The sequence below is a fragment of the Genypterus blacodes genome, unplaced genomic scaffold (assembly GCF_046128005.1).
Source record: "Genypterus blacodes isolate CSIRO-AG114 ecotype Tasmania unplaced genomic scaffold, CSIRO-AGI_Gbla_v1 ptg000154l_1, whole genome shotgun sequence".
NCBI lineage: Eukaryota > Metazoa > Chordata > Actinopteri > Ophidiiformes > Ophidiidae > Genypterus > Genypterus blacodes.
The window spans coordinates 2318812-2346076 of NW_027466956.1; the positions used below are offsets into that span (position 1 = coordinate 2318812).

The 27265-nt window shown below is 41.9% G+C and overlaps 1 protein-coding gene across 1 annotated transcript in view; it reads right to left on the minus strand.

The window, feature by feature from the left end:
* Positions 1–10304: 10304 nt before the first annotated feature.
* The window catches only part of akap6 (A kinase (PRKA) anchor protein 6), a 149396-nt gene continuing 132435 nt past the window's right edge, over positions 10305–27265 (minus strand). Inside the window, exons 17-21 of the mRNA XM_076166027.1 lie at positions 25685–25768; positions 22225–22377; positions 14020–17097; positions 11733–13013; positions 10305–10373 (exon numbers count right to left, since the gene is read on the minus strand). Coding sequence (XP_076022142.1) covers positions 10305–10373; positions 11733–13013; positions 14020–17097; positions 22225–22377; positions 25685–25768 — 4665 coding nt within the window. The remainder of the gene's footprint in view (positions 10374–11732; positions 13014–14019; positions 17098–22224; positions 22378–25684; positions 25769–27265) is intronic.

Below are 27265 nucleotides of genomic sequence, written 5' to 3' on the forward strand. Positions count from 1 at the left end.
GGCTTTCCAGGGTGCTGCCAGAAGATCATTACAGAGGGAAGAGAGACCAGAGAATGTGCTTTACCCAGTGTGTGTCTATGTGTGTATGTGTGTGTACGTTTAAGAACACACGTCTCTTTTTGATTTAACATCAATGCAAAGCTTTTGCGTGGAAGATTTCTAATAATACAAATGCATTGAAATCTAACTTTCATTCACAGACTTTCATTTAATACTGATTACATCCTCTGGGGAATCAAACACATTTCCGTCTGCTGAACAGGATGAGCTGTCTGAATAAAACAATAGCAGTCTGTCTGAACACTCCTCTCACATGCAGAGTCCACAAACACTGCCCAATACGTCCAGAAATAGTTGCTTATCTCAACAGAAACTGATCCCTTTGTCAATATCTTGACACACCTGACAACAGGAATGAACAGAAATTTGGGGCTGTGTTTTGAGGTATTGTGTATGTTTGTGTCTTTGTATGTCAAAACATTACCATTCTAATGAAATCCTTTTTTGTTATAATTGTTTTCTTAAGGTTTTTTCCAAGAATCAAGAAATAACAAAAAAATATTTGAAGGTTTGGCTTAAATGCACAGACTCTCTCAATTTTTGTCTATGAAAGTATTTTGCACGCTGAAGGACAAATTCAACAATCAAATGAGCCAAGGATGTCTTTACTCAGGACCTGAGACTTCCTTGTGGCTGGTAAACAGTGACTTGGTCCAACTTCTGATGGGTGTGAGGCTCAGTGAGGAGCAGCAGATTGACTCCAGCTGTGGACAGTGAAAGTTTTGACATTTAAAGCCTTTAACTAATCAGTCAGTCTCCTCTTTTCTCTGACTGCACAGTGAGAGAGGAGATAATTTGAGCGCTCTGTCTGTTTGATGTACGCTAATCACATGTGATCTTTTCAACAGGGAGCGGGCCGTCTCGTTAATTTGACCGTCGGTGCGCGGCCGGACACCCCCTCCACATCAATCAGGCCCCCGCCAGAAGAATAATTGCAGAGCCACCATGCTTCGATGCGCTCGACCTTTACGACCTTAAAAGCCATTTCCATTTTTCTGACCACAAAAAAGAACATATCTTGTTAATTGCAAAAAGGCAAATATTCTCCCTCCGCTCCTCTCCTTGATATTTGATTTCCCTCTGAAGGCAAAATGCTGAAAAGCATTTTCATTTTCATTCATCAATGCTTATCAGTCATCTGAAGGCGCCTTCAGCCACAATCAACATCACAGCTTCAACCGAGAGGGACGCAACAATGAGAAACTATCAACAATCACAAGAAGCAATTTACTTTAATGTGGAGTGTGTTTTACTGAAGCTAACTGCTATTTTTTAATCCGTTGACAGCTCGCCTCTCAAATTTTCCTACAGACAAAGCAGAAACATTTGAGCACCGCCTCTGTTCGTTGAACAAAATCTGGTTGATCTGGTGACCACACTGCTAACACTTTCCCTTTTTAACTAGGATGAGTCGACACCCTCATGCAACATTTCCAAACTCCATTTTTGCCTTGTTGTCACATTAAACCCCTAAATCAGCCGTGTCCATCTTGTCAACTCTTTATTGCCCTGAAGTGCACCTCCATCTGACACGTGTCCCTCTAGTTGGCTCAGATGGTAAATGGACTGTATTCATATAGCTCATATTAACTTCATTCCAAAGCGCTTCACAATGACCTCACATTCACCGATGGCAGGAGCATGCGTCATAAGTTATAAAGTAAAAAGTATTGTGGTGCGATTAAGCATGTCTGAGTGGTCAGCGATGGCTGGTGTTGCACAGTCCCATGACCAAGCACTCTCTGTTTATGTTCTGTTGCAGTGAGACTGAGGGATGTTTAAACAGAGAGACAGACAGGTGACCAGGAGCGCTGAGGAGAGCCCTGATTTATGTTGTCTGTGACTGAAAATGTCTATATTAAGTTTGTTAATATAAGTACATAATATTAACATTTATATAAGTACAATTCCTTTAATAAAGTTTGCTGTGCATGTTTCCAAGGGTGTGTGTGTCTCCTTGTGGCTCTTGGTGACCTCAAAGAGGTTCCAGTCATATACCAAATGTAATGCTGGAATGATCACTTGTAAAGTCATTGATCATGGAAATGTAGAATTTGTCATTTTTGTATGCTTGGAAAACGTACAGCTATCTCAGTGTATATCTGACAAAGGTGCAAAATCCTTGTCTCTCTACTGATCCCCAAGACTGTCTGATCTGTGTGTCATGACATGATTCTGAACATCATTCATTTTTTTCTGAACATCGCATTATTTTGAGGACAGATATTTATATCACTGTTACATTTCCATACGCCACCGAGGATAAAAAGATGTGGACCCACTCAAGTTTTTCTTTCTTGTTCAAAAGTGTAAGAAGAAGACCACAAAAGTAACAGTCTGCACAATCAGGGACAAATTGATTTGCAGTGTGAGCGAGAGAGCGGTGACAGAGGTGAAGGACAGATCACAGTTATTCCTCTGTCCGTCCTCCTCATCATCCTGGCATCTTCTCTGTGTCATCAGCAGCATTTCCTCTTCCCGCATCCAACATTGTCCTGATGATGTAAACACTCTTTAATGAGCAGTAATACCCCTAAATTGTATGTTTATCATTGAATCCAATCACTTTCTTCAACTTTCAATTGTTCTTCAATTTTCTCAGCAGTCAAAATACAACATCCCATCTGTGTTTACTTTCAGAAGGAAAACAGGGTCTGATTAAGGCCAACAAAATGAAACCTTGGAAGATCAAAAACCATTACTGGGCTTTTGGTGATGATTTGTGCTGATTGGGGTCAAAGCCAACCTTGCAGTATAAACACACTTACTGCCAGGGCCAGAGTGGGACTAATTTCCAGACTGGGAGTTTCTCTTCTCAGGGTTTGTGGTCAATCGATTCTAAAGCAAACCTGGGTTCAACCAATTTTGGGATGCGGAGGAGTGGGGAGGGGGGGCACTCTTATCCCCCTAGAGCAGCCACGTTTTGGTGAAGGCTGCAGCTGCATGTGTGAATGGGTCGCAGAGCGGTAGAGGGAGGTTGACTGCTGCAGCGGCCCACCTGGAGTCCACCCACCTCTAGCTGTGCTCAGACCACAGCTTGCAATTTTTTAAATCAAAATATGATATTCATCGTCTTATTCCCGACTAAAAATTTCAACAAATCTTTCATCATTTTATAAATAAAATCCTTTATTTTAAACGATGATTCTAAAATAATGAGTCTTGAAAGCAATTTTCACGAAAAAGTATTAGCCTATGATTAACACTTATTATTAGCCATGATTAACACCTTAAAAAGAAAAAAGAAATCTTTGCAAACTAGAAACTATTTCGTTACATAAACATAAAATAAAAGGATCTATAAAATAAAATACAGAAAATAGTTTTTAGAAATAATTTTAGTAAAATTTTCCATTAGTAAAATTAATCATACAATATAAATTATATCATAAACATAAATGTAATTTTTGTATTGTAATTTGATTTTTTCTGTTAGTGGGCAGACAGCATGCTGTTATTAGTTTTATTTGCCATTCCCACACAAAATACCCCCCCAAAAAAGTACAAATACAGAAACAAATGACACAAGAAATACTGTATGAATGTAGACTGAAAGTTTGTTTTCCCAATAAATTAAGTTTATTTGTTGGTTTTACATTGTGGATAAACAGGAAACATGCAGTCAAGCTCTTTATGGCCAATACGAATCATAAAGATAATCCACATCACATATCACATACGGAGTAAATAAACACAAACACAGAGCGTTTCTCTCCCATTCAGTTCACGCCTTTACATACAGTATATACACAAGCTGAACTTGTTTTCAATTATTTTTCCACCTTATAAATTTTTCCATTGCATGTTATTCATCATCTATCTGGGAAAGCAGAGGTTTTAATTAACAAAAGTACAAGAAGTAACCGTAGAGCAAGGCACACTATTATATTGAAAAGATTTCAAACCCTATTTCATCATACACACCCACACCTGGATCATCGCCCCACCCACACCAACATCACTGCTAATTGTCATCTTTCTACAAAATAAAAAAGAAAACAGTACATGGTACGGTTGTGGTTTACATACACACAGTAACATCAATACAACACACATCCTTGTCAACAGTCATCAAATGTCTTTGCTCCTACACAACAACACCACTTGAGCATTTGCCAACTTTGGTTGTGTTGCATAGATATAAGATACTGTTGTCTTGTTTGCTCATTTTCTAGATGCCTGTTGGTCTGTTGCTTTGGAAGGCTTATGTTCAGAAATACAAGCAGGTAGATATTACAGTGACCTTAGGAGTGACTATGACTTCTCACAGGATACGCTCGTCCCCAATTACAGACTCAGTTTGAGAATTGATATGAACCTCAACGCGATGGTGGTCAGTTGTCTGTCTGCACAGGTGTGTCCCATTTCAGGAGGCCACCTCGTTCAAAATATGTGACAAAGTACAGTGAGTACAGGGAAGCACTCACCAAAGAGACCCAATGTAATCGACTAACAACAGCCTATCACCTAACACGGTGGCCCATTGAAAGCAGTATATGCCAAGCCTGGCAACCAGCTTTTATAATACTGTCGACCATTGTTAAAAGGGCGTGTGATAAAGCAAAGAAGAAAAATGAATACATTCGTCATTTTTATAAAAAAAAAAAGATGATGAAAGTAGAACCCTCACCAGTGAGCAATCAAGCAATACAACAAATTATGTTTTGTTTTTTTACTGCAGGCATTAACAGACATTAACATTTCTTATTGTATGGCTCTGTGTAAGGTGCAATGCTCATTTGTCAATTGAAGCATCCCACAATCAATTAGTGCCTTAATAATGACCACTAAATTTAATAACAGATTGCTCAACTGGGCAACTAGAGTGTTCACAGCTGTGTCACATTGCCCAGCTACTTTGTATCAATACGCCAAGAAATGCCAGCAGATAGCTACTAATCCTTGCGAGCTACAAACTAGCATTGCCTTCTTGCTGTTTCCCTTCAAGAAGACGTGTCAGGTTTTCAAACTGAAAAGCAAAGAGACGTCCTGTTCACTATGTCGCATTTCACAATCATTGGAAATGTTCAATTTAACTCAAGCTCTTAACTGGCTGCTATTGTGTCACTGACCAGAAGGTTTATGTAGCAGTTGTTGCTAGGCTAGTGCATGCTAACGGACATGGGAATGTAAACGTCTAGTGTTAGTTCTGCCAGGAAGACTCATTGTTCATGTCACTTGTTTATTTGTTCCTCCAATCAAAGTCAACTCTTTCTTGTACAAGGCTATGATGATACATTTCAATCATTACTTTCTCCAATCAGGTCTGTATCCGCTGGTTAATTGGCATGGGTGCTTCACCCTTCATTCTGACCTGACCTTTCAGAAACCTTCTACTAACTTTCTTGTCTACTGTTTTCAGTCTGCCAACTTCCATCTTCCCACCTCCCCACTTCTACCACTTTGGTCCATATCCTGCAGTCCAGGTGGGCTCCCCCCCACTCCAGCAGGACTTGTGTAGGCCTTAACTCTATTTCACAGAATTGACCCTGCGCCAAACATTCTTCCTTTTTTTCCACATACTGTGTGTTCCATGCCTTTAAGTCTCCAAGTCTCCCTGGCAGAATATTTTTCTCGGCAGAAGCTTGTTATTTGTAAATCAATTCATTTATCTCTAATATACTGTGTGAAATTATTTATGTATTTGGCAAGCAGCTGTATAATCAGCGGATAATCTATCATTTATATCACCTGCTGATAATTTTTTGTCCCTTACTTACTTTCTGCTGTGATAAGTTTTGTAAGCTAAGTCACGGAACGGAACTTTTCAGTCCATTGTTGATCATTACATGTAAGCACTTGACCCAGTGTGGGCTGCATATGGCAAAAGGTCATGTGGGCGGCAGTTTACAGTGGGCGTGCCAGCATGGTGTTCAGCAGGGCACCCACCCCCTAAGGCGCACAATGCAGCATTCACGATCGTGTCACCCAATTGCTCTGAAAAAAGAACAAAGTGGTAGGAAATTCGATGACATTGTAGGTGTGATGTCTTTTACTCCATGTATGTAAATTACTTTAAAAGTCTTTAAGTCTGCAGTCACACTAAACATCAATGATAGCACATTTATAGGTGTGAACCGCTGTTTTTCAACATAATAGCAACCAATTTACTAATTTGCCAATTACATTTCAAACTCATGATGTTTACTTTTCAATGGTGTGTTAAGTAAAGCTACATTTACAACTGCAATGAAATTGGAACCTTACACAAAATGAAATGTGTTGGTGCAGAAGTTCAGGGAATTCAGAAAATGAATTTCAAAAGTGAAAGGGCCTGCATTAAGTCTGTGGATAGAGCTTTGTTGTTGTGTGAAGAAATCTACATTGTTATGATGATTCAAGCATGTAATCATTACTCATGTGAGAACAGGATGTTATGACAATATCTCATTGCAATCTCTGGCTGGGTTCCAAAATGATGCAGAGAGGATTTCCAGGGAATAAAATCCTCTTCATTATTTGCACTTACCAAGGTCTAGCTTGAAGGGTCAAGATTATGATAATTATTAAAATGTTTCCATGGCTTTCCCCAAACATTAGGGATATTTAATCTAAAAATCACATCATCTATAAGATACTTAGTTGAACCCTTTTACACCGTACCTGTGCTGTAACAATCTGCAGCTCATACCATGAGCCTTAGTACTGATATTACACAGGATGTTGTCAACTGTAGTAATTACAGAGGTTATGTGATTCTAGCCATGTGTGTTTTGGCATCTTGATGATTTGGGTCAAAATGTTCATTGTGCATCTTTTCCAACAGATAACTATGGACACTCGAATCAACTGGAAGGTAAGTTTTGGTGAAATGTTTGAATAGAAATAGCCTGTAAGAATCAGAGATGTTGGACATAATTCCTGTTTCATATGAACTCAAATTACTTCTGTGTAAATATTACTATAGAAATTTAAAAATGTACTGTAGCTATTATTACCCTCAATCTTACCTTATATTCATGTTTGAATAGCAAAGTGTGATATAACCCACGCTTCAACCATAGAAATATTTTCAGTGGCATATTCAAATTATGGGATTTACTTGCAATGAACTGCTTTGTTGAACCCAACTTTTTGCTTTATAATCACACAGTAGCTGTGTGAAAACACTAGTATTTTTTGAAGAGTCTGAAATCAGTCAATAATCAGATTCCTGGGTAAACATTGGTACATTTTCTTTCTAACTCTAAAATGTACTTCATGTGTTTGGAGGTCAATCGACTGGGTTGTCCATTGCCTAACAGGTAAATCTAAAACTAATGTCGTGTGTATGTCTTTCAGTATGAACAACAAACATTCATGCTACCTCATTATATAAACACTCAATGAAACCTGACAATCAAGTCACTACCACCCAGCAAACACAACCCAAAAATCAGTTTGAGGATTCCCAGAAAACAGCTGTTCAGTCTTTCTGAGGTCGCTTTCACACCTGGAGTCTGCACCGGTGATCAATCGTTTGTTAGGTTGTATCTTTCTTTTTTTTTTTTTTGGTTCAGTTGATTTCTCATTGTATGGATGTGTACTGGATGTGGAAATAGGTGGTCAGAAGTTATTTGTGACATGAGAGAAAAATAATGAGTAAGCATGGCTGCGGTCATGTCTGCTTTTAGTAACATCATTGTGTTCCTCCCAAACACAGCTGTCAAATGCTGCTCGACATGGAGGCTTGTTAAGGCTACTTGTCATCAGCAGTTTTTTGATCCACTTTTTCCATGAAATACCTGCTACAACCTAGTGTATGTTTAACCACAGAAGATTAGCATTGATGCGCTCTGATGTTTAACCACAGAAGATTAGCATTGATGCGCTCTCACCATTCCTGCCTGCTTGTCTTGCCATTACTTGTATAAGCCACAAGCTACGCAAAGCCCATCATACATAGTGTGTTTAGATCACTTCCTGGAAATAGGCTGAATTAGGGTAAAAATAATATCAGATTGGGGTTCGATTGGAACCAGTTGTTTTAATCCGGGTGTGATTGCTGATTTCCCACATGTCCAAAAGAACAGCACCACGGGGGTGAACACACCTGGGTGCGATTCAAATGAGCTAAATGCTGCAGGTGTGAAAGCCGCCTACTATTACTTCAGCAACAGGTGGTCCATTTTTCAGGGTCAGAGGTGTGAAAGGCTCCAGGGACAGAGAGGGGGCGCCATCTTGTGCAGTCAGGACAGAGATCTTCTGAGCAAGGACGAGCAGGTCTCTTAAAGGTGGATCCTGGAGATTGTTGCTCCCAAATCACTCTCTGGTTATCTCTGGGTAGATGAAAGAGATTACATTCTAGTTAAATTATGTTCAGTCTGGGAAAACAAGTAAAATGCTGTTTGCCTGCATGTTTTTTATTTTTCATTATTATCCTCTTCCTATTAGTACCTTCCCTTGAAAACCTTAAAGTCCTCAGTTTGTTCCCATTAGAGCTCCTGCAATTTGGAGAAAATTCTCCTGATGGTGGCGCTAGAGGAACTCCCCCCCCCCCCTCCTCGCACACACTCTCTCTCTCTCTATCTCTCTCTCTCAGTCTCCCGCCTGTGTTTTTCGCTGCAGACCTTCTGCTGTCTGGGTCACAGAGCACATCATGAGCCGCATTCACGATTGCTTTAATTGCGCCTGTGTGTGTGTGTGTTTGTGTAATCTCTCTCTCCCTCTGCCTCTCTCTCTCTCTCTCTCTGTGTCTGTATGTGTGTGCATGAACAGGTGGGCTAGACTAGGGCACGCCATGGGGGTCAGGACCAGCTGTACGCATCACTGATATGATATGTGCGTGCATGTGTGTGCATGTGCGCATGTCTGTGTGTGTGTCCTTTGTCATGGTTATGCTCATATTTTGTGTATACACATCAAGTTTGATTAGAGACTTTCAAGTGTGCATTTTTTCACAGATGTGTGCGTACAGGTTTGTCATTTGGGGTATTCGTGTGTGCTTGTGTGAGAACAACATGTATGTGTAACCTGCAGCTGCTGGGCTGTCTGAGCTTCTAGTTGGTCTCACATGCCCTGCCCTCAGGTGTCTGTGCATGCGTGTGTGTGTGTGTGTGTGTGTGTGTGTGTGTGTGTGTGTGTTTGTACTCCAAGTACAGGGGCAGTAGGTTTTGCTTAGCCCTGGAGGCACCCATAGGGGGGTTCACATCACATTCACGCACATGCACATGCACACTCACCACACACACATAACAGCACACACATACAAACAAACAAACACACACACTTTTACAGACACACACAGATTTTCATCCTCATTGATGCTCTGCAGGTAAACCCTTTGTTCAGGTTCTACAAAAATACTTGATAAAAACAAAATAAAATGAAATGTTGCTTCGTGGCTTTGATCCTTACCAAACGATAAATGTCTGTACTTAAACCTTTGCATTCACTAAAAATCACAACACAGCATGAAAAGCCAAGAATTTAACGATTCTTCACACAAGAAGCCCATTTAAACGTTTGTCCATTTATGCCAATGTTAATCCAGCGATGGTGTTTAGATGACAGTGAGCCAGATGCTCTGTGAAATGTGGTGTCACCGCTCACTTCTTTTTCACTGTGGGAATAGAGCATCACTAACCAATACCAGTTGCAAGTCACACCGGGTAGGAGCAAGGATCAAACCTACATCTCTATGGTGATGCATACATGCTACACCTACAACATCGCTTCTGTAAAGAATTGATCATCTACATTTGACTTGTTTTAACTAGTGGGCTGTCACCCAGTGTGGCATCAAGTTAGCAAATGCAGATCAATGGCAAAAGAATTTACTTAACACATTTTAAATGGTGGGAGAAACTTGAGTACCTTGAAGAAACCCATATGGACTTAAACTGTGGGGAAGTGGCCAGTGCGTACCACAGTAGTGCTTGAAAGTGGTCATGGTGGTTTGAAACTAACAGGGTGTGCAAATCAAAACAGTTTTTTGTACGTTGTAGCACGTCTCCAACTAGGTCCACAGTAGACCTGAAGTCCATAGAATGGCTTGCATGGAACCACAGAACATGATTTATGAAACAAGTGAAAGCTCCTCTACCTGAAGTTATACATTTAGGTAGACACTAATATGTTCAACATGTGGCAGAAATATACATGCAGGACAGTCTGAGGAAAATAGTTTTGCATATAAAACAGATAGCACAATAATAGCATAACACATGGGATCCCAGAAGACATATTTAGCTTTTATTTTGATGTGAGAAATTGTTTTGTATAATTTTTGTGCATGGGTAGAAACTTACTCTTAGTCGTCTTTGTCACACCTTATTCCTCCCCTGGATGCTCCTGGTGACATGACCGGCTGCTGCTTGGGAGGCCTTCGTGACCTGAGAGAGGCAGAAAAAGGGAGATGAGAGAGGTGGAGAGAGATACAAAGACAGCAGAAGAGGATACAGAGGAGGACACAGGGGAGAGTGGGTACAATACACACTGAACAAGCTGGACTGCAAATGAAACGTGCTCCTTAACTGAGCCATGTTCCCCTTTAAGAGGACAGGTAGATAAACAAAAAAGGGTTGCAGAGATGGTAAAATATTCAGAGCTCATTTGCATAAGGAAATAGAAAACTTAAAAGGAGCACCAACACGCTAATTCAGCAATGAAATGAATTGGAGGATCAGTGCGGGAAGGGAAAGCTCTTCACTGATGAATCCTAATGAAATCTGACTGATAGTAATTATGCTGATGTTGTTCTGTGGACCTTAACCTTTTAACTAAAAAACTGAGAAGTCTGCAAATCCTCTTCCATTAACACCTGAGGGAGGAGAGGGAGGAGGTGGAGAGGGAGGATGGTGGGGGAGAGATGGAGGGAGTGAGGAAGAGTGAGGGAGTAGGAAAGGATCGGAAAGGAAAGGGAAGGGAAGATGAAATAAAAAGCATGCACAATAGAGAACAGAAAATGATCAGGGAGATGAGGAAGAAAAAAGGGAAAGAGAGGAAATGGTGAGTGGGAGAACTGAACAATATAACAAAGACGTTTGTGTCAATGAATGTCTGAAAGGTTTTTTTCTGAAAAAAGTGAACCAAATTCAACTTTTCACACAGAACAAGGCAGAGTTTTGAACTAGAAACAGAAACACAAAACTAGTTGATTTATGTAGGAGATCTGCTAAAACAATCTAGAAAATAACAAGAACATCAGAAAAAGGGAAAAGTGGAAGAGAGAAATGAAAGGGAATACAGGAGAGAAAATGAGGATGAAACAAGATGGAGAAAGTGGTGGTAGAAGGAGAGGAGGAGAAGAGGAGAAAAGTTAAGGAGGGGTGAAATTTGAGAGCAGGAGTTGAAAGGACGATGCCTGGAAGAAGAAAGGGTGAAGTGAAGCTGATAAGGAGGAGAGGATTGGAGAAGGAATGCACTCTGAAGGAGAATGGAGGTAAAGAGGGAATGAAGGGGGATGAGAACAATAAGAAGACGAGAGGATGAAGAGGATGAGAGGATAAGTATGAAGAGTGGAGGACACAATGTTGTTGGGAGGAGGAGAGGGGAGGTCACACATATCACCACCTCTCATGTCCATCCAGCCTCAGAAATGTTAATGAGAGAAACACACCACTCTCATTACAATCACTCCTGCTGCAGAGCTGGGTTAGGCCTAATACCTGGAGCACACAGGTGAAGTGCTGTATCAAGGCCCTGAATAATGTCCTCAGATATCAGATTGTCCTCATACGTGGAACACTAACCTGTCTCGTCGCCACTGTCTTTTCTTCCTGCTGGGAGCAGATTTGCCCTCTCCTCCCCTTCTCCTCCTTCTTCACCCGTTGAGTATCCACCTCCTCTTGCCTCTCCTCCTCCTCTTCCTGAACACTATCTCCCTCTCTCATCAGTGAGCAGTTAATTTTGGGATTAATACGTGTGGCGGCAGTAGCTGGCTCTTTTGAGGGATTTGTAGCGGAGCTGCAGACACTTATCTTGGTCATTACGGCGCCCATATTGGATTCAAGCATTTTAGTATCTGCCAAACATTCAGCTGCGGGGGAGTCTATCGGGACGACACGCACCCGGGGATTAAGATAAGCGGGGCCCTCATTACGACTTCTCTCCTCCTGCGGCACGCTAACACTCAAAGTGGCCGTGACTTCCCCTCGAGCGACATCACAGAGAAGGTACAGGTTTTCACCTCCTTTCTCTTCCTCTGCAGCAGAGGATTGAGGAGGTGGCAAAGAAGGCCTTTCGTCATTTGGGTTGGAGCTGGGCCCCTGGAGAGAGGAGGAGGTGCTGTTAGAGGGCAGCGAGTTGGCCGATGAATGGTAATCACACCCAAGAGAAGAGAAGTTCTCTGAGTTCTGTGTTTGCTCTGTTGATAATGAGGGACTGAAGCTGTGGACATTCAGGAAATCCTGGTTTATATCCAACCTTGACTCTTTTGAGGAAGACAGGTAACAGAGACTTTCATCTGGATTGGAACCAGGCCCCTCTTGGTTCAACAATTCGACACCATATTCAGGCTCTAGAGCAGAAAAATAGCCGAAACAGTTGTTGGGTTTGGGACTTAAGTGCAGAGCCTTCTTGGTGAGCACCATGCTGTAGCAGAGAGGAGGGCCCAAATAAACCTCCTCAGTACAGGCATCATACAGGGTCTCTTCATCCCTGATGTCTGGGCTAAGGGGCAGGGTCACAGTGGAGCTAGTGAGGCCTTCAGTGGGGCTGTGGAGTGGTTTAGTTTGGTTGGGTGGAATCTCCAGAGTGCAGAATTTGTGCTTGGACTCAAGGCCAGGGGTTGAGTGTTTGGACTGAGCTGAGGCTGAGGTTGGCACTCGCTGGTTGGAGCTGGTAAATAGCACAGGACTTGGACTGTGTGTTGGTGTAACGTAAGAGGGGATGGTGTACGGTGCAGGGGTGGTGCTCTTGTCTTCACTGCACTGGCTGACTTCACCACAGTCACTGTCGTGGGAGGAGAGCGAGAGATAGGAGTAGAAGTCTCCCTTACGGAGGTGGATCGGCTGGTGGGAGTGTTCAAGTACCTGGAAGCAAGACCAAAACAAAAAGGATTTTGGGTACAAATGGCAGACACACAAAGTCTTGAGTAAGGAAACACAGCAGTCTAGTCATAGTTCTACTAACATGATCAGCTACAAATAAAAGCAATACAACATACTGGATTATCAAAAGTAAAATTAGACAACAATTTTGTGCTTCTGTGTTCTTTTCATTCTCCACTCTATGTAACTGTTGCACAGTAATTTCCCTCAGGATAATAAACTTTGATCTTATCTTATCTTTCATATCAGTGGAAGACTAACACACAACAGAATTGCAATTAAATGCAATTTCCATGTACAGTTTTTAGTTTTTAGTGGCTTTTAATTAATGAATTGCTTAAAAGTACTAGATATTAAATAGTTTTTTAGATTCCAAATACGGAAATATAGTAGAACTTTGCATGTGTGTTTTCCCTGTCATCCAACAAATTAAATCCTGATTTTGAATCTTAATTAAGTGGTGTTAATATATGTTTAATTTTACATTCAATTAGGCAAGCCAGTCAGTCACTGATGGACTGGCAACAGGTAAATTTGGTCCACTAACAGATAATGATCACATTAAAATGAATGTAAGTGTCAATGTACTAGATGTGTTCTCTGGTCCATTTTGTTACTTGGAATCAACAACCTCAGGTAGCACTAAGTTAGGTTAGTTATGGTAGGTTAATTTATTTAAGTCAGGTCCTATTGCCATTTGGGTTTCCATTCAGATCTCTTTTTTCTAAATGATGACCACAATGTACACTAACAATTAAGTCCACAAATGTGCAATTATTGCTGAGATGATGACCAGAATGAAACATTTTGGTCATAATTTCACCAGTCAAACATATAAAATTCAGAAGAAAATGATGTACATTACACCACTGCACAACCAATTTACATGATACAAGTTTTTACATTTCTGATTTCAAGGTGGTATTGGTAGACATATGAGAGTTGGGTGACAGAGACTGTTGGGTATATGTTTGTATTAATACTATACCTTGTCCCTGATGTGTGCAAGTGATGCAGAGCCCTGGTCTGTGTTGGACTTGCTGTTCACTTCTTCAGCCTGGATCTCTTTGCTTTTCAGTGCCAGTGAGGTCATGTCAATAATCTCCATCACAAAGTCATGAACTTTATCTTTTTTCTCCTCTGAACGCTGTGGATGGGGGGATGAAGGTGAAGAGGAAAGGAGAAGGTGGCTGCAGCAGGAGGAATGAGAACTGTGTCGCTTTTTGGGAGGTAGGGACGACTTTTTATCTCTCACTTCTCTCCTGCTTTCCTCTGTCACAAGAGTCAGGAACTTGAACTTCTCTTGAATGGTGATGGCCTTCCTCCCCCCAGCTGCAGGCCTGTTGCTGTGCAAAGCATCATGGGCTCTGCAATCCTCTAAAGGTGAGAGGGATGGAGGGGAGGTGATGGAAGCACTGTGGCAGGGCAACTCCCCCCTCAACTGTCCCACCAAGGAGGAGGTACGTTTGGATGGGAAGGGAAGGACCTCACAAGCTGGAGATTCAGAAAGCAGGATTGTCTTTGTTGTGCTCGATTCTACGTCCTGAATTGACTCCCCGACGTTGGCAAAAATGCCTGACTCCCTGAATGTCTCTCCTTTCTTTGTGAACACACTGGACTCCTCTCTTAGGAGTTCATCATCCTCATCTTCTTTACCTCTTAACAGGCTCTGGTCCACATTTCCATTCTCCACATCATCTACAAACTGATTGATGTATCTCCTTGTTGTGTTCCTCTTGTTCCCCTCTTCCTCCTCCTCCTGTTCATTTATATCCTGATTACTTTTTGTTTTGTTGTTTCCACTGTTGGCATATGTTTCTAGAAGTTTTGCAGCTGAGCAGTTTAGAAAGCTATGCTGCTCTTTGTTCTGAGAGGAGGAGGTGAATGTGGAGGAAAGGTTGGCGCCACACTGAAGCTCATCCCAGAGGCCAGCTTCAGTTTTTGAGGAGGAAGAGGAGGTGCGGGGAGATCGGATCCAACTTTGCAGCTCTCTCTTCATATATTCTAGCCCCAAAATGTAGGGCCCCTCCATCTCTTCTCCATCATCCTCCTCATTACCAGAGGAAGCACCGCTCAATCTATCTTCGTCTTCATCCTCTCCTTCTCGTATACCGAGCTCTTCCTCAGTAAGAGTGAGTGTAGAGGAAGACAGAAGATCGCTGTCATCCTCATCGTCATCTGTGCCGGCCGATGCACAGGAAACATTGACCACCATGCTCAAACTTGTAGCGTCAGATTCATCCATTCCTTGTCCGCCACGATTGTTACCATGGCGACACTTACTGAAAGAACAGGAGTTGGCATTCGCTGCCATTGAGGGATCCAGGAAGACATGGCATTGGTTTCTGACTGCGGCAAAATCATCAGATGCCACAGATGAGTCTTCAGTGCTACTCAGCTCTGTTAAAGAAGCCGAGACTGAACTCTCATTAATCAGGGATGCAGGTCCTTTACGTGAAGAACAAGAAACCCCAGAGAATCGTCCACAGAGAGACGGGGAGGCAGGGAGTTGGCTCCTCTGCAGGGAGTTGTTACGGAGAGTCATATCAGAAACACTGCGGGTCATCTTTGCAGGCAAAGGACTCTGAATGTTCTCAAGGCATTTCAGGAGATCCAGGGTTCTTCGACTCAGCTCCCCAGAGGAGGCTTCTCCTGGCACACTTTCATTATTCTTCCTTTTTCCAGGTTCACTCATCTCCATATCTCTGCCCTCCCCTAAGCTCAGCTCTCCAAGACTGGCCAGACTGCCACCAGTCTCTCCATCAGAGCTGTGACAGGGAGCCAAGCAGCTCTCCAAGGAGGCGCTGCGGTGCAGCTGGTCTTTAGAAGGGAACAACTCAACTCCCATGGTCAGCAGAGACTCCAGAGAGGAGCCATGAGATAATAAGGGGGTTGATGCTCGAAAACTGATATGGGGAGGTGTCTCCAAACCATTATACTGGTTAACTTTGAACTCGCTGTTGGATATAAAAGGTTTGGAGAACACTAAAGCTCCATCCTCAAATTCAGAGTCAGAGTCTGCTGGTGTCAAGATCCCACGACCATTAATCAGGATCTCTACAGCCTCCCCAGCTCCCCTCTTGTGCTTCTTTCTTTTCTCCTCCAATTTCTTCTCCCCTGAATTTTTCCTCCTTCCTCCGCCATCACTTCTCCATCCTTTCTCTTTTCTATTGTCCCCTGTCATTCCTCTACCTGTCTTGGCTATTTCTACATTTTCTTTGATGGTACTGACCTTTTTACAAGAGGAGCCAGTACCGCTCATCGCCTCCTTTTCCTCCTCTTGCATGTGATCATACTCCCCTCCCTGGATTTCAGAGTTTGTCATTGTCTCTGTTTCTCCTGTATCACTGACAATACCGCTCTCGCTCTCTGACCTTCGACTACTTCCCCTGCTGCCCTCGCTCTCAATCGCTCCATCCCAGTATCCCACAATCCCCGCACTGACACCTCTTCCACCTTCTCTGCCATTCAGTATTAAGCCACCCAGGAGGTCAGGTATGGATTCAATGGAGGAGAAGGACGAGTCCTTACTTAGGCTCTTCAGAAGGAGCTGCTGTTTCCTTTTTTCACCTTTGTTTTTGTGCAGTGAAGAGGAAGTGTTCTTGTGGAGGATAGGAAACTGAGGTTGTTTGTAGAGTTCAATGTTTTGGAGGTTGTACACCTGGTAGACATTGTTGTTGTTACATTGTTGTTTCCTTTGGGAGGTCATTCTGTTCTGATCTGATGAAGCTGTTAAGCTCTGGTCCCTTGACTCAATCTCTGATGACGATGTACCTATGCCATTGGACAAAACCTCACAATGCTGATTGACTGCAAGCCCAGAAGTTCTGATCCAGTTTAGTTGATTCCCATTGGACGGTATACTCTTCAAAGGCAGATCTGGTTCTGTGAGGAGGTTATTTGTGAGGTCAGGTGTGGTTATGTCCTGTTGTTCTGGTTCTGTGATTGTCATATCTGTCTCGTCCCACTCCCAGGAGTCATCTGGTGCTAGTGCTGCTGGGCCAATTGGGACTGGACTAATCTGATGAAGGTCAACTAAACCTGGTTCCAGAAAGTTTCCAGGGACCTGGAGACACAAAATGAAGAAAGGAACGTGTTCAAAGCTTGTCAGTAAGGACAAATTGGAATCCAGTAGGATAAGACATAAACCATGAACACACAATGTCATAGAATTGATTACTGTATGTGTGGTCTTTACTGACCATAAAAACAATCAAAAAAAAAACTTTGCAAGTACAGTATTCAACCAATCCAAAAATAGATTACATGATAATCAAGTCTGGGAAGAATTAGTTTCCTTTTATTCTAGTGAAATTTACATTTTTAACCAGATGATTTTGAGATTTTGTTTTATTTGCTACATTTCATTTGTTTTACAGCCTAAACTGAAGTAGAAAATTGAGACAATCAATAACTAAACAGATTCAATACATCAGTTCAGAAGGTTTTCCCTCACAGTCTACCCAGAATTGTTTCAGTAATTTCTCAGAAACAAGGAGAAAATTTGGTGGTTGGGCAGAAATGACATTCAATGAAAAGTTAAAATACAAAAATGAATTTAAACTCTAAGGGGTAAAAGTCATCCTATGTTTGTTTTTTTTAATTTTATGCCATTAAAGCCTATCTGCTCAGGTTACACTTTTTTCACACGCTATATGTCTTCTTTTGCGCATGTTGAAGACAGTGTGTCCTTTCTTGAGGACTCAAGGACATGAGTACTCCATTTGAAAGAGGAAACACTGACAAAACTTTGACAGGAAGCCATTCTGTGATTATTTAAAAAGAGTAAAATCAGCCTCTCCCAAAGCGATTGCTCATAAATCTCAATACAAATTATTCTGCTCTGGAACAAAGCAATGAATTATTCAAAAACTACTTCTGAGAGGAAGAGCACAAAGCTGAAAACCCCAAAGTAAATACGTAATCAAAAGCCTTCAGAAAGCTTGGCTGTCTAAAAATATGCTTAGACACAGGATTTCTTTCCTTCCACAGACATAATTATACAAATTGCTCCGCGTCTCGTTAACAAGAGAGGGGGGTAATTCGTATTAGCCATTCATAGCCTATTAATCTAATAAACTAGTTGGCTCTCTGTGTGTCTCTGCGTGTGTGTCAGTGTATGGGATACGGGTCTGCGTAATGAATTTCTATTAGATTTGTGTTTATTCCCCTCACGCTGATAAGGGAGAAGGGTGTAATGACTGAACTGGGCTTTGCCACTGCCGACGCATTCAGAAACACATTCAGCACAGAGGGAAGAGGCTATCAATCAGCCTAATCCAATCAAATCGTGTATTTGATGACCCACACAAACCTTGGATATTATTTATATCTGTAATTTGTCTCATTTTTGTAATTTCATAACATTTTATAGCTGAAGCGTGGGCATTTTTACAACCCCATGGAGAGCAAAGAAGGGGTTTGTGCTGTCCAGTGTTCACAGTGTTTTGATAGCGCCAGAAACCCAAATGTTAAATTATTTTCACAGCAAAGAAATCCGGCCATTGTTGGTTACCTGCCAAAACCAGAGCTGCAGGCGGGTTGGACAAATTAACCAGTCAAACAGTGGTTGTAATTTTCCACAGACTCTAGCAACAAGCTGACAGACAGTATTTCTCTGTGAAATGTTTGTCCAGATGTTCCACAGTTCCTGAAAAGTGGAATTTACTTGCACATATTGCAGAACTCAAAAGCCCTTTACCCATCCATCCACCCACCCATCCATGCATCTATCCATGCTATATGCCCCCTTATCCTATGGGTTACATGCAGAGGACAAATGTTTCACTGATACACTGAGAATAAAGGTTCTTCTTAAAACTTCTTAATTTTCTTCCTAATCAAGTTATTTTGACTGTGTTCTGATGTTCATGGAACAGCAGGCAGGGTAGCCTCGATAGGTCTCCAGTCTATCACAAGGTACACACAGATAGACAAACCCAAAGCTTATACAGTTCAGATCTCAAAGATGCAAGCATACAGAACATGGCCCTTTAGCTGCTAGGCACCGCGTGCACCAGACTGCACAGAATAGTACACTTGGTATATTTGGTCCAGCCCTTTACATTTGGCTAAATCAGTGGTTCCCAAAGCGGGGTGTTTGGGGGGGTAGGGGGCGTGAAGAACTTCTGATCTATAAAAGGGGGGTACGAAAGAAAAAGTTTGAGAACCCCTGGGCTAAATCATAATGTTGCCTTTATTGTTTTTTCACCGCAGTGAAACCATGCAGTTGAGCAGTGTGAGCAATTTACAAGTTTTAGACCTCCACCTGCACTGAATGGGAGTTCTTTCATGACCTCACATACAATCTCTATTTCCTTGACTGATGCTGCGTCTTTCACCTTCGTGAAGGTACTGTAAGTACATGGCTTCTACATTCACACACCTACTGTCAGCAACATACTTACAAGCAACATATGGTGGTTTTCATTCACTGTTTGTAATTATGTTGAATCCAGTCTGTCTGCTCCTCCACTGTGCATAGAGATGATTTATCCGTGCAGAAGTATTCATTTTGAATCAAACCAGTGACGCAGCGCTCCCTCACCGCTGTGACAGCAGATACAGCAGCAAAACAGCAGAGACTACAGCAGCTCAGCAGCAGCAGAGACACATGAATAATCACCCAGACGCTGGTACATAACTCCGCTCTCCTTGGGCCTTCCAGCAGATGCTATGCTAACAAATGAGAACAGTCAAAACCCAGCTAATGGGAAAAAAGTTTCCCGCTTTCAAGGCACAGGTGCATCACACTTACTCACAAAAACACATTCATAAATTTTTCCTTGCACAAACCTGATCACATGCACAGTATGCAGCATGATGTTGAAATGAGGCACTGAGGGTTTCCTGCCATTTGTATTTAAAGTTTCATTTAATGCTTCATTGTAAACTAGTAAGTCCAATTGGAAAATATATTGTGGCAGCCAAATCATAAAAGACAATGTACTATGGAGGAGCACACATTACTGACAAGGACTAGCAAAAATATGGAATCTACCCAAACCTAACCTTGAAGTGGACCAGCACTTTTAAATGTCAATTCATCCATCTTTAGTAACACCAGAAAAAAAAGATTGGTGCGCATCATTTGTTTGTGCATAAGCCTATACAGAGCTCTCATGTCTGTACGTCCAAATGATGTTTCTTGTAAATATGTTCATTGGTTCATTGGCACACACACACACACACACACACACACACACACACACACACACACCAGACACACACAAAATTCTATTCATACATGGTGATAAACAGACAAGCACCCATTTCTACTCACTTATACAAACATTTACCGAAATATACACTCACACACAGACAAAGATGAAAAAAACCGGTTTATCAGAGCAGAAGTGTTCATTTATAAGCTAACACACCTAGATCGCTACCTCTCCTTCTTTCCATCTCCAATTCCCTCCCCCCTCTCTCTCCTATTCCTCTCCCATCGCCAGTAGAAGTGAAATTACTCTCCAACCAGGCAGCAGGTCAGAGTGTCTGGCCCCTGTTATTTGTCTTCTCCTCCTGTACAATGTGTGTGTATGTGAATGTTTGTGTGCCTGAGAGAGAGAGAGAGGGAGAGGAAGTATCGTGCGTTTTACTGTTGTTTGTTTCTAGCTATCACTACTATGTGTATATATGTGTGTGTGCTTCCGTGAATCCTGCGTGTTGCAAACAAATTTTTGTAATTATGTTTTAAAGGTAGATCACAAAGCTTGTGTGATATCATCTGCCCCCGCGCTGCCTAGCTCTACATCTCCTCTCTCAGAGCTCTTAACACACACCTATATATCAATTAATTATCTGGCATCAATAAGAAAGGCACACGATAAAAGTGTGTGTCTACTAACGCACACATTTGCATCGCGTGCTTCAGTGTCTCTAAATGAGCGTTGATGCCGTTTTTCTGTTTCTATGTATGAGACAAAGCGCCTTTTATGCTTGACTGTGGGACTATACTCTTCTCTCCTTGTGTGTGTGAGTGGGTGTGTGTATTCACCTGATATCTAAAAGCATTCTCATTCACCCCAACCACCCCCCCCCCCCCCCCCCCCTTTCTCTCTCTATGACCGCATTCATCACTATTACAAATCTATAGCAGCTACATAGTGCCGCAGCTCTTTACCTTTGCAGTGCATCAGTTTAATAAAGCACTCAGTGCTCGCTCCTCCTTCGGCCCGGGACAATCCGCTCTGGACGGCTCCCTAGTGAGCGATATCTCATTGCACACTTACATTGCTCACAACAGGATACTGTCACACGGTTTCACGTGTTGAGCTGTCAATGATAGCCGTCACTGTAATCAGTAGCTGCTCTCTCACGTGCAGGATTGGAATCGCTACACTGACATTTTGAATATAAAAGGAAACATTTTGGTGATGCACCATCACAGGTGCAGAGATCTGTGACAATTTCATATGTAAACTGTCAAAGTGTAAAATCACATTTCACTTTCTTTGTTTGTGCAAGAGGTAGCAGATAAGACAGGTGGTGTTGTTGTTAGTTTTTAATTGTTGTCCGTGTTAATGTTTTAAATGCGGCATTCTGGTTCTATTAGATCATGAAAAACATTTGCCTTGCATTGAAGATTAAATATGTTGTGAGAACAATGGCACTGGACAAGCTCCTCCAACTTCACGTTCTTCTTCTTCTTTTGATTGTGTGGCGATTGGCATCTATACTGTTGAATTCCTGCCATCTGCTGGACTGTCCCTTGCCCTGTCTTGTATGTTTAAAATAAGCGCAAAAGGCTGCAAAGTGGGATTAACCCAGCACATATTTGCACGGTGAAAGCTGAATATCACCAGCAGTGCCTGAAAGATTAATCTAGCATCATGCCATCATCTGTGTGTGAAAAGGGTTATTGTCCTCACAGAATGAACCACTGCGATTTTGGTAGCACTCTTTTCTGATGGATCCCACTATATACATGGCCTCACAGAGCTGATGAAGAGGGCAACTGGACTTAGACAGCAGTCCAGTTGCTTAAGATTTACTTTCCTTGGATACCATGACCTGGATGACCTGGAGATCATCAGTTTCCTCCTATCCTCAATATGAAACGAGGTTTGATAACCCAAATATGCAGGTAATGTACCAATCAAAAACATTTTCTGGTGAAATAATGCCTGATGTGTTCATTCAGTACAGCTCACTGAGAGTCAGTATGGAGTGTAAGGAAGGACTGTCTCACCTGTGGCTCTCCCAGCTCTCTCTTCAGTCTGTTCTGCCACTGCAGTGCTTGCATCACGATTGCCTCCCACCTTCTCTCTAGGTTAATTGACAGCAGTTGGAGGGCCTCTCGGTGCTGTTCCGCCTCTGGGCCCACCTCTGCCATGGTGCCCATCTGCAAGATGAATGAATTGTAAGAAACATTTTCATCAGAATTACAAAGATTTTCAAGTCATAACATTACTACTGCTACAATTATTACTGATACAAATGTCACTACTCATACTACTTCTTCCTGCAACAGTGTGTACCATCATTGCCTCTACCGCAAAAACGCACATTTCGCCTAATGCCTGCACTTCCGTGACAACTGTAATCACTGATACTATTCTTGATACTATGACTGTTAATACTACTCCCACTGTTGCTACTCCTGTACGTCAACCAATAGTACTACAGTCACTATGACTACTACTACAACTACTACTTTTCAGCTATTACAGCCTCTGATAAAATTTGAAGTATATTGATCTGACACCTGACTGACAAGTTAAATGAAGAGGAAATGATCATAAAACGTGTTGTCCATAGTCATTATACCCAGAGGATGATCCCTGATGATTTCCTGTATCATTGCAAATACAATTGCAAAAACACAATACGACAAACAATGGACGGATCACCAAAAAAGGGCATCCGTGCCCCCCAGAGGACAAAGCCTTTTTACTTTAACATACAACATGGTGTTGGGACATGACTTCTCTGCTCTTACATTAGTTTTGGTCTAAATTTGCAGGAGAATTTTTGGATTTCAAAGGGGAATGATTATGGGTCCAATTCGTTAAACAAAACCTTCCTCATGACTTCCAATAGCTCATGAAAGTCACAAGGTTTAAGTTGTGTCTCACAAAATCCTTCTTCGGTGTCTGACATTTTAGACACTTATGGCCCAATTCAGAGCTGAGATATGCTCACGAAAGTGGGATTTAATACCAAAATGACACTCTTCCATTCTCAGGCTTCAGACTTGCTGGAGGTGTTAAGCACCTCTCAGGTGAGTGTCTGTTTTTCATTACATATGGTCCTATTCAGACGGAGGCAGCAGTAAGTCCTGTGCAGGGAAACACTTTGCATTTCCATAAATCCAAGTGCACAGGACAACTCAAGCACAAAAACAACAGGGAAACTTCTACAATAGTATTCTGGAAGTCTGACCCCAAGGGACTGATAGGCTAACTTAATTAATTAAAAGTGATAGTGATTATTAAAAGCAAATACATTTCTAAATGTGAACTTACCTGCACAGCTGTTAAATAATGGCATCACATTCTCACCATAAAAATATACTACATTTGGTGTGTGGCTCATTGTCTGCTCAAAATGTGCATGTCGATATTCACACTTGTGATCGTGTGTCTTTGCCTGTAGATGGCAAACCATTTACCTGTGTTGACAGGATGCATTGTAGCACCCTGGCATTTGGTGTGATTTTAATGTCTATCACATCGTTTTGCCATTAATAAAAAATACTGACAACATATTCCCCACTAAGATCTGTCTTTCATTGGCTTTCGTGGTCTCGCACTTTCCTGGTTTAAAGTTCATACTTAACAAATTCCACTTCTTTCATTAAGTAATACGAATCGCCTCACTATGCTGTAAAGTTTGACGTTCCCCAAGTTTCTGTATTAGGTCTATTACTCTTTTCAAATTTATATGCTCCCTCATCCCATCAGCCACTCTAGGATCTCCAACCCGGAGTCCTGCCTTCTAGCTGTTTAAGGCTGGATGACAAAGAAAAATCTGCTTCTGAATGTCAATAAAACTGAGATTGTTATTTCCCCCCAACATTGATTTTAGGGCCAAAGAAGCAGAGATTGAAACTTCAGAACTTTTTAGTGAATTTTGACAACGGTCCCATCTGATGCTCGGATGGGACGGTGAAGAACTTGGGCGTGACATTTGAAAAGGACTTAACCTTCAGCAGCCACATTAACAATATAACAAGGGTTGCATATTTCCATATGGGAAATATCTCCAGAATCAAACGGTTCCTTCGTACGGCAGATGCTGAAACCTTAATTCATGCGTTTGTTACTTCCAGGCTGGACTACTGCAATGTCCTTTTCTCTGGCTTGAGCTCCTCTGCTCTGAAAAAACTGCAGCTTGTTCAAAACACTGCAGCAAGACTCTTGACTAAAACTCATAAATTTGAGCACCTGACGCCAGATACACTGGCTTCCTGTCAGTGCCAGGGATTTTGCGGTCTTACTTCTAACCTATAAAATACTACATAGCCTGGCTCCAGTGTCTTTATCTGACCTTCTTGCCACTTATGTTCCTGCGCAAACCTTAAGATCTCAGCAGGCAGGCCTACTTGTTATCCCAAATGTCAAGACAAAGACTTTCAGAAATAGAGCATTTTTGTGCCGTGCGCCCTTTCTCTGGAACACACTCAGACTCTCAAAATATAGGACTACATTTTAGTGTGCTTTACCTTTCTTGTCATCTCTCTCTCTCTCTCTCTCTCCCCCCCCCCCTCTCTCTCTTGCTCTCTCTCTCTCTTTCTCGTCCCTGTCTTGGATGCTATTTCCCAATACTTGACTTTTATGTGTTTTGCCCTGCATGACTTTTGTACCTCTGTATAATCGCACTGGAAGTTCCTATTGCACACCCAGCCATTCGTTGGGAGGGAATCTTTCATGGAATTACCTCTCCTGAGGTTTCATCCTTTGTTGCGAATCAATTTATTTTTTCTCACGAGTTTTTCCTTGTCTTCCTTGACAAGCTCTGGGCTGGGGCTGGAATTTTCCTGATGTTGGTTTTCCTGAGGTCTGTAAAGCCCTTTGAGACATTGTATGTGATATTGGGATATACCATACCATACCTTGTCTTGCTTCAGTAACAAACTGCCTAAAGTCTGCAAATTGAAACTTGAAACTGTTAAAACCGGCAGTAACTGAAATCCAACAACTCAAAGTGTATATATTCGGAGGAATGTATTTTCAGAACAATGGGTTTTTGTTTTCAAACTAGCAGGCCTTCGGACTAATGGTCTTTCTGTTCAATGAGACGTTTAAAAGGCCTACAGTATGGGCAGTCCCCACATAAGCAACCTCCAAGATATCCCTCAAACTGTATGACATATGATCAACCTTCAAGACTCCTGCCACCCAGCACACAGTTTGCCCTCCTGCCCTCTGGGAGGCGTTACACGAGTCTCCGCACAAGAACCACCAGGTTCAGGAGCAGGTTCAGGACAGCCCCCCCCCGCCCCCGGACTGAACCAACATGGACATCACTGCACTATCGACTGCACTTTTCATGTTCACTCTACTGTAAATACCCCTCTGTAGCATACATTTAATCATTGTAATATATTATTTAATTATCGCTATGTGCAGTTCGTTGCTTGACATGCAATGAAAATAAAGTTGAATCTAATCTAAGCCAATCTAATTATATGATGCATCTTTACCCACCTGGCTTTGTTGCAGCAACTTCTGACAGAGCCTGAGAACGGAAGAGACTCCTCTGCGTCTGGCCTGTATCTCCATACAAAGAGTCTGAAAAGGAAAGGCAAAACAAAGACAATCGAATCAGAACAGTAGCATCTTCGTCAAATAGAAGAAAACTGGTTAGCATAAGCAGTGATAGCCAGCTTGGCAGAAAGGTGGCACTAACAGGTACCCAAACATCAACAGAAAAGAAGACGTTCGAGTTCCGTCCACATTTGCATCAACAGGCATAAAGCTTGTTTTGGTCACTATCAAGCGCTTCTGATCATGAGCGCTGGAACTAAGACTGAGAGCTTAGAGCTGGAACCATTTCTCTCTTACCTAAAGGTAGATCAGTGCATACCACCCGCACCCTACCTTTCAATCTCTTGCTCCATTCTGCCCTCATTCATGAACAAGAGACATGAACTCCTTGAACACCCTGTGAAGCTCACTCTACATCTGGAGGGGACAAGTAATGCCAATTAAATATAGTTGAGCTCACCCCCTTAGTAAGTACTTGTTCTGGAACCAAACTTCTTGATGGGGGTTGGAACCAATTCACTTTATTCATTGCACTTAATTCATTAGTATGAAAAAGCATAGAGTAAAATAAAAAAATAAAAACAAATGACAACAACCAATGTCCCCCCTGCATACCTCTTTGTTTCTGTCTAATAAATGCAAAAAAGATCGACCCTGCCTATTCATATTCATATAAATCATTATAGGCTGATGAGTTTCGACAAGCAAAGGTCAGTGTGTGTGTCATCGCGGGTTTGAATGTTTGCTCATGCATGTGTGTGTGCACAAGTGTGTTTATGCATACTTACATGCAGTAGGAAGAGTAGGGTGTTTGTGCTTGTTCACAAACATATGCACGTATATGTCTCTCCCTCTCTCTGTGTGTGTGTCTGTGTGTGTACGTGTGTCTGTGTGTGACACAGGATAGAGCGGAGACAAGGACCAAACACATCCAAGCCCTAAACTATTTATGCTAATCCTGCCCGCTTGCAGAAAAGCATTTCCTTTACATTTTCTTTACATTTTTCCAATAAATATTAAACACTATTACAATGAAATGGGATTCTCTCTATCTGTCTGTTTCTCTCTGCCACACACACACCTCTTCTGTCTTTCATCTCTTTCTTGCCCCCTCCCAATCCCTCTTTTCATTTTAGCATATTTGTGACTTTCCTGCTTGTCTAAACAGGAGATGGGGATGCAGAATACACCTGACAGGATCAAGAGGACAAGCCAAGAGTGTGTTTGTGTGTCTTTATATGTGTGTGGGTTGGAGATAAATTTATTCAGGACAGGAGGTGTGTATTAAATTGAAGAGGGAGGCTCTAAACAACAACAAAACATCTGAGTGACACTCGCTATGCAACCTGGAAGTAGCGTAGTGAAACGGATTAATCTAGATTGGAGTTGTAACAATTCAGCGTGCTCAAGCTCAAGGACAATCTGTTTTACAAAGTCTGGGTCAAAATCAACTTCGGGACATTTTGAGATTTGTTTCAAATTAGATTTTCAGTAATCCATATATACTGTATATGTCCAGAG